The 8889-nt window shown below is 31.0% G+C and overlaps 1 protein-coding gene across 2 annotated transcripts; it reads left to right on the top strand.

Annotated features, from left to right (window-relative positions):
• Positions 1-222: 222 nt before the first annotated feature.
• LOC118195575 (uncharacterized) lies at positions 223-5777 on the top strand. 2 transcript variants are annotated; one of them, XM_035366909.2, is made up of 2 exons: positions 223-367; positions 4715-5777. In XM_035366909.2, the coding sequence occupies exons 1-2, from the start codon at positions 359-361 to the stop codon at positions 5615-5617; spliced, it is 912 nt and encodes a 303-aa protein (XP_035222800.2). In that variant the 5' UTR covers positions 223-358; the 3' UTR covers positions 5618-5777. The 2 variants fall into 2 exon arrangements, with proteins under 2 accessions (XP_035222800.2, XP_085666631.1); XM_085810505.1 differs by lacking the exon at positions 223-367 and adding an exon at positions 1233-1259.
• Positions 5778-8889: the final 3112 nt, after the last annotated feature.

Here is an 8889-nt window from a genome sequence, read left to right as displayed (position 1 = left end):
CCGTTCTTCACTAAGTAATGTAATCCAAGTTTTGAACAATTAATTTTTATCTCCGAGGTAAATCTCGCATTTGTCGAATTTTCCCTCCCTCTGCCCCAAAACAAACTGGCGATTCTAACCTTGCACTTAATCGTTAAATCCTTTTGATCCTGTGAGCCAAATCGAAGGAATCTATTGCGTAATGTATTAGTAGGACTCTAGAGCACCGTGCCATTGAGACCATGGTAAGCCGTTTGGTATCTGATTCATAGTTTTTGATTGTGGAACGCGTGGAATTTTTTAAAGGATTTTGAGTCGGATATAAAAGACCACTGAAACAGGAGAATGTCATTCAACAAACGATCACCAAAGAATAACCATGCTCTTAGTAAGTACATAAAAGTTCTTACTTTCATTTTTCCTTGAGAGTCCAAGAATACTACAATACTACAATACTACAATGTATTGTAGAATTTTGAAAGTATTTCGGGAAGTATATTATGGGAAATATTTTAAAATATGAGTAAATGTATTTTGAAATTTTGAAAATTTCAGCAAAATTATTAATTCATAGTTTAAAGCATTTGTTTAGTCTATTGTTCAAAATATTTAAGCTATAGAAAATTAACTGCATTACCAATAAAGATTAACACGATAAAATATTCATTTGTTTAGTTTATTATTCAAAATATTTAAGCTATCGAAAAAAAAAATTGAATTACTATTGAAGATGAAAACGATAAAATATTTCAGTTCAGCAATAAACTTAAGATAAATTAAATTAATTAAATTGTTTTGCAATCTAAAGTAATTCGAACCTTGCCTGACGATAATGAAATTTTCATATAATTTAAGCGACAAAAATTTTATGCCAATAAACATACTATATTCGAAGATCCCGTTTATTTCTCATATCGATTAATTATATTTAATATAAAATATTTTTTCTGTTTCAAAATAAAATTTTAAAAAGTATACTGCAGTCATCGAACAGAAAGTCGTCTGAAAAGTTTATTGAAATAGTTTGGCATATTCTATTGTTGCAGGCATACCTTTTTTTTAATTATTTTCTGCTCATCACTTAAACATTTTTTAAAAAATAAATTTTCGAAAAATGAAATTTCTCAGACAAATCGATCTCTGTGGAGCAACATATAATGCAAGTTTTAATGCTGAAATAAAAAACAAACCCTTCTCTTAATGAGTATGTTAATTTCGAATTTCCTAAAGTTTCATTCCGGTGACAAAATTTTATATTTTACATAAACATGTGGCATTTCGTAAGAAGCATTTTCATACTTAGTCATCCATTTTCAAGCAATTCCTTGCTTTTTAAAGAACTTTTAATTTTTAAATCTGCTTTTTAATGTCAACGCTAACCTAATATTCAGGCTCGAACCTTTTAACACACGATAAATGAGAATTTTTCCTGTTGTATGCTACAAAATTCGACTAGAAAACTTATTCTTTAGTAGGCCTGTCGTAACTGATTGGCTTGAAATTATTTCAGCTTAAAAAAAAATTGAAATCTGTATCTCAAGTTTTAGATTGTAATTTTTTGTCTAATTTAATTTTTTGTCTTTTAACTATATATATATTTGTTTTAGTTTTCTCTGTACTTTTCCCATTTTTTTTCTATTTTTCCTCTTTGAAATGTAATTTTTGTTTTTAATTTGGTATTTAATTTGGTGTTTCACTAATTTAACTTGTTTCACAATGATAGTAGGTTGGTATTCAAATATTAATGCGGCATTTCCTTTTTCGTTTTAAGTTTTATGCTATTGAATTATTTGTATATCGTTTTAAGTTGTTATATTATTATTATTATTATTATTATTATTATAAGGGCACAGCCCCGATCCTCCTAGCCGGCACAAGCCGGCCGTAGGATCAAAAAATGGGACTGTCCAGAAAAACAAATATAAGAAAAAGTCCAAAATCTGAGTCTTAGTGCCGAATTCCAATTCTATCTTGTTCGTATTTATAACCTTCATTATTGTCTCTGCAAAATCTTAATCTTAATATATATATATATGTATGTATATATAAATTTAAGTTAAATACTTTCTTAACTCTTTGAAATTTTCCTGATAAGTGTTTCGAGACTTTAGTCTGTAACTAGTCTGTAACTCGAATTGCAAAATTTCTACTTACGAGTATTTATTTTTTTTAATTAATTTTATTTGGAAGTTTCTGGGGTAGATAACTGAAAAATGTAAATGTGAAATAATATTTTTAAAACTATTTATGGATATTCGGTTAGAATCTTTGTTAATACGAGCTTGGTTTTAAACAGAAAGCTTTGGATTTAGAATTATTTAATTCATAGTCTAAATTTACTTAAATATAGTTTTGAGACCTTCCACCTCTTTCCCGAAGGAAAACTGTCATTTATGAATATTTTAAGATTTGTTTAATACAGATTAAAAGTTTGGGTTTATTTACAAAAAATTTTTATTTTCTCTTAATAGTAAATGCTTCTTTTTGAAAACTAGAATCTTTATATAATAGCGTAAGTAATAAAAAAATTACATTTGATTACATATAAAATCTATTTAATTATTATTTTCATCCAGAAAACCTATTATTATGCATAAATTGTACCAATATTTAACCCAAAATTTTAGAATTAATAGTTAATTTTTAGTTTAAGAATTAATTATTTCTTATTAATACTTTATTATTATGCATAATAAAATCTTCAAAATTATTGCAGTTTAGGTATTTGGACAAATAGCAGCGAATGTAAATTCTGAAATTAATGCAGAAAAACAATTGCCGCAAAAGATCATTTTTGTGATATTTATATTACTAACTTTCTTAGTTGTGTTTGTTCAATATGTTTGAAAAATCACACACGATTACAAAATTGGAAAAGAACTAAGAGAGCGAAATTTTATGTTTTTAAATCCATACCATAAGCAATATCTTTTAAGACACAGTAATGTTTCAAATACATAAAATGCCCGATGAATACGAAAAAGTTAATAGGAGATTCTAAACTCCACATTACACCTTTAATTCTGTTACTGATTCTATAAATTATATATTAAATCTTTATAATTTTCATTTCATTTTAGGATACATTACGTTCCCACAGTCTATTAGTCTTCACCATCAAACATCTATGCGCCGTGGTAGATTATTGCCAGTCTTCCGGCAAAAAATCTTTATTTTACCTTTCTAAGTAGATTGCGAATGCTGTAACTGTTATATTAGTTTGGTGACAAAAGGTTTTAAATGCCTTTGTAACTTATGTTTCCACCTAAATTCAAATCTCTTCCTAATCACTGCCAAGGTATGTAGTAGCTACTGTTATTCGAGAGAAAGGCGCATCAGCTTTAACGTATTTAGGTAGCCGACGTTAAAACGCGCAGTTAAAATACTTGAGACAGCTTATGTAGTCTCAGACTACCTTACTTGAACCTGAATTTCAATTTATGCTATTTCAAATACTTTCAGCTGGAGGAGTTTTGTTTATAAGCAAAAGTGGTGCCTTCTGTTAAGTGAAAAGAGTTAATAAAAAGGTTATTTTAACTTTCCCAGGACTTTATCATATTAATTATGACTTGAGCGATAACTCGCTATCAGTGTCGTAGGCTCTAAAGCCCATTGGTTTAAACTTCTGCACAAATAGAACCCTACACAATATTCAACGGCCTAAGTCATTCGGTTACTAGTGAGCTAAATATAGGAAGCTATGCTAAATATTACGAACCTTGTTCCACCGTTTTACTATATATATATCCGCCGGAGTGGCAATGGAATTCAATCATGTAAATTAATTTCAAAGGGCTACTAATAAAAGTTTTTAATATTTAAGTTTGGCATGCTTATTCAAAATATCGTTCCTTTTCATTTATAAGTTGACCTTTTTTGTAGCGTGAAAATAACATCTTAACTATTCGATAATTACATTAGTCATTAAATTAATTTATTCATTTTCTGTATTCTAAGCAAGTACAAAATGTTGGAAAACTTGTAAGTTTTAATGTCTTTCACTCTTGGAAACAGTGACTAACATTTTGTTAGACATTTAGTGACTTATTGCTATGCCTGAAGTACAACAGAGACTTGAGAAGGGTGTAAAAGATTATGTATTTAAAACTTAACTAAGATGAACAGAAGGTACATGTGGTGCTTGCAAGTCTGCCAGCATTTATGTCGAGAAACTCAAAGTAGAAATTCAAATGTAAAGCTAAATTTAAGTAACGAATAGTCAAAGGCTACACAGAGTAATTTAACGCGAAGTTGGCTCGGACTACACTGACATGAATTTAACTATCGACAAGTTTAATGCAAGGCCGAAGAATGGAACGCATACTTTAGGATAGCAAACCCAGTAACTTGGTTTTTAAGAGGAAGAACACGGTCTGTCTTCATAATCTTAAACCCTTATTTAAACATACGCGATCTCATTTGCATTCTGATGAGGAAACGAAAAGAGAGAAGTTACAATAAAAATTCAAAGCATAAAATAACTGTTTATTGAAATCAAAAGATGGGCTCAAACTAAGTAAGTAATGTTAGTTTAACAAATAAAATACCTTAAAGGGTTACGCATAAAAATATGTTAAGGAAAGTATTTCCCCTTTTTGAAGTTAACATTCAGCGTTATGCTCATTTTTAAGTTTCAATTTTAACGTTTTGGTAATATTTTTGTGGGTGTAGAATTTAAAGTATTTTATATATGATTATATCGTATTTATTTAATTGGCTTTCTTTCGTTTTACAGAAACTCGTGGTTGCATTCTGCTGCATTGCAGCTACATTGGCTACTGACGACTACTACCACGTTCAGCCACGAGGTTTCATTCATGAACAACCACAACTCCTGCATGAGCATCAGAAGCACGACCTTGAACACGGAAATCATGCTGCTCATGAATATGACCATGAAGGGCTAAGGAAGCTACACCATCTGCAGTCTTCTCACGGAGCCAACAGTTTTGGGGCTGGAGATGCACATGCCCTTCGAGATCTCGCTCTTCATAATCACCACGATAAAGGAGCTCATGCATCTCTCCAATTAGCGGGGGCTCAAGAAGGTCACATAAACAAAGGCCATGATCGTGGCTTTTACGAGCGTGAAAAGAAATACGGTTACGAAAAAGGTTACGGCTATGAACGTGAAACAAAGCATCACGACAGAGATCACAGTGCCAAGAGCTTTGGCAGCGGATACAAACACAACGAAAACAGAGGTCACTACAACAGGGCTGCCCATGCGCTACGCGATTTGGCTGCTCAAGGACACAGATACAAGCATGGTTCTAATGCTTATGGACATAATAATGCTCTTATTGATATCGCTGCCAACCACAATCGAGGAAAAGATATTCTGTCCAAGTATGGTAAAAATTTTCATCTCCGAAATTTGAATATTGTGCGTCCCCAGCCCGTTGTTGTCTATCAACCACAGTACATTCACAGAAATCATCATCCCGGAATAGATAACTCTTTAGGCAGATATAGATATCTCAACGGCTTGGGTGGAATCCGAGGATACGGTTTAGGATTACGATACAATCATAGTCCTCTACGTTATGGATATTCTAACGGACATTTTGACAGCGAAATTCTTTTTCCTAGCCAATCTTTCCTTGGATTGAGTAATATACATTACAACATCTACTAGCAGGCTGAAAAGTTTATTTTGCGTTCGTATATTTGGGAAAACTAGATGGACGTTTAAAGAAGGAGTCATTAATGGAAAATCTCTTTATGTTCTGAATAAATTATTTTCTTTGTAAGTTTAGTTGTGTGTAAATAAATACGATAAGAAAATTTTCTTTCAATGTGTGGAGTTCTGTTACTTAAAAAAATGAAACTTTATTATTAATTTCTTATTTTGTTATATGTTTCATTCAAATAATCATTAATTTCATTCTGGAAACATTAGTTGTACATCAATGGTCTTCAAACTTTACCGAATCCAAAAACACATGAAATTATAATTCCAAAGTTAAAGAAATTATGGTTACAAAATATGAAATCGATAAAAAAAAAAACAAATTTCAAATTCAAATTAGGGTTTTCACATGCCCATATTCTATGGAAGATTTCGTTATTCAAATTTTGATGGCTCTAGGTAGCGTTGTTTTATCACAAAGCGAGAAACACACATACATTTATGTGGATTCTTCATTATTTAATTCCTTTAAATGTAATACAGGGCGATAATATTTGGTGGCAACAATTTGAAAAGTGATTCGTCATTTATAGATTTCAGCGCAAAATGCCAACACGAAACTAAAGTCTTCAGGCCAAATTTCCAACTATGGACTAATAACTTACGTTTGCAACTATTTGAAAGATATAATTTTTCACCCCCTTTGTGTAACATGAATGTGAAACAATTTCACTTAGAAATCCCTCCACGAAGTCATTCCTTCCCTTAGGCAAGTAGCCCTCGTGCGCTTTGCCACAATTAAATGAACCAAACCAAGCCAAATCTTACTTTCATTTTAAAAAATCAATGAATATTCTCAATGAGACCCGTTATTGTTCAACGCTGTTACCATGAAATTGTTTTCATTCAATAACTGCAACTATTTGTGTCTATTTTTCGTGTTATTATTAGGAATGTTTACACTACTCGACGACTGTGATTACATCGAGCAGTGGTTTCAAACTCAAATTACACGCAGGCCGAATGCACGAATTGCTGACGGGCCGGATTTATTTTTGAAACAAAATGAACAATTTTTATGGACAGAACAAAGATTATTTTATCTAAATTTTAAATTTCGCTTACTAAATATCTATCAGAACACATATTATTAATAACAATAATATCACAAATAAAAAAATAATATATATTTACTTTCTATCTGAAATCGAAAGTTTGGTAACTGCAAAATATTTTTGTTGGTTGCATTTGTTATTCAAATATATATATAGTTAAATGTTAAATTTTCAACTGATATTTATTTAAAATAATTCAAGCGTATTTATTTAATTATTAAATTACTTAATAAACTAAAACAAGACAAATTATGAAAACTTCCTAACTTATAGGGAAAATTTTCCAAGTAGACAAAACTTTGAATAATGACTATTTAGTCTCTTATTTATTAATTTTTTTCCTTACACATAAATAAAAATCAGATGTGTACACCATATGATTTTCTCGTACGGAATATTAACTTATACGCATTTTTTCCTGCATTTAATTTGTTCCTCGAATTTCAATTAGAGATATATTTCTCATTCAATTAATTCAGTTCTTACTTCGCGGCAAGGCAAAATATATAAAAACTCAAAATATCTTCATTAAAAATGGAAAGATATAGAAAAACATTAAATACAAAATATAGTTAAAACATATTAAAAAAACAATTTTTACAATTAAAATTAACGCAAAAGCAATTCAATCTACGCAATTTTTACAATTTAATCTACGAAAAAACAAGCAATTCATCCAGAAGGCAGATTTTTCGATGCACAAAACTAAAAGTTTCCTTTTGATCCCACTCGGCAAAAAACACTGAAGGTGCAGAAAGACTTAATTCACTATTCTGTTAAATTTCAAATATCAACAAAAATGGCTGCTATGGTAAAAAAAAATAAGGCCTAGCCGCATTTACACATCTTTTAAATTGTTGATAATTATAAAGTATGCAGATTAACTAAAGGCATAAAAACCTTAACCGGAAGATAAGAATAACATAATTCAATAATTTTTAAAGCAAAAAATGCACAATTTACCATCATATAAGAATAAAAATAGTCGAATTCACTAAGCCGTTTACATACTTTTGGTGCGGCCGATCGGAACCAAAATAGGAGGTGCACAACTACATGTTATAGTAGTCCTATATACAAAATTTCAGAGTTCTGAGGCTACTTGTTTTTGAGTTTGTAGAGACATTAAGTTAATTGGAAAAGCCGGAGAGATGAAAAATGAGCAAACGCCTCCGCCGAGAATCTAACCACGGACCTCTGAAATACCGGCTTAATGTGCAGAGCCACTACACCACGTAGGCACGCTAGGAAGGCGGGAGAAATGCCTTATATACTTCCCCTTTTATAGGGCGACTGCGGTTTTTACGGGACCTAATCGCCAAATTCTGGGTGAGGAGAATCATCATCCAACACCCTTGTAGTTCGGGCGCCACTGTAGAGACATTAGGTTAATTGGAAAAGCCGGAGAGATGAAAAATGAGCAACCGCCTTCGCTGTAAATCGAACCAAGGACCTCTGGAATACCGGCCCAGCGTGCAAAACCACTACACCACGAAGGCACGTTAGGAAGGCGGGAGAAATACCTTATAAGTTATGCGAGATACATACATACGTATGTACAGACAACATGAAAAAATCTCATAATTCGTTTGGGAAAAAAGAGTACTTTATTCTATCCTTACTTAAAGATGTCAAGCAAATTCATCGTCAAATTGCATTCGATAGCGGCCAAAATGGATGAAATACATACATACATACATAATGCCCTTACATACATTTAGGATTACTTAATTTTAAAAATGATAATTAAATGTAATTGGATAAAATTGTCGAGTAAAACTTATTTATTGATATACATAGTTCAGAATATATATATATATATATATATTCTTTTTTCAAAAAATTTATTGAAAGAGTAAAATTAAGTAATTAATAAATGTACACTGCTCAAAAAAAAAAAAAAAAAAAAATGGGACAGTGCTATATCTCCCGTTCTACTGGGCCGATTGACAAAATTCAAACTACGTTTTTCATGTCTCGGAAGCGCGACTTAGAATATATATTAGATTTATATATAGTACTATTCTAACATAGGTATTTTGACACAAAATCGGACTTTTTCTGAAATAACATACCAATTTTTTTACATATTTCAATTCTACGACTCAAATTATGCCAGAATACCTACCAAGTTTTGTAAAAATCGTACGAATAGTTTTTAAA

Source organism: Stegodyphus dumicola, chromosome 2, assembly GCF_044657685.1.
Source record: "Stegodyphus dumicola isolate Sdum_Otavi_A_Nest chromosome 2, ASM4465768v1".
NCBI classification, from domain to species: Eukaryota; Metazoa; Arthropoda; class Arachnida; order Araneae; family Eresidae; genus Stegodyphus; species Stegodyphus dumicola.
The sequence above is the reverse complement of the archived record's forward strand: the minus strand, read 5'-3'. Positions and strand labels throughout refer to the sequence as shown.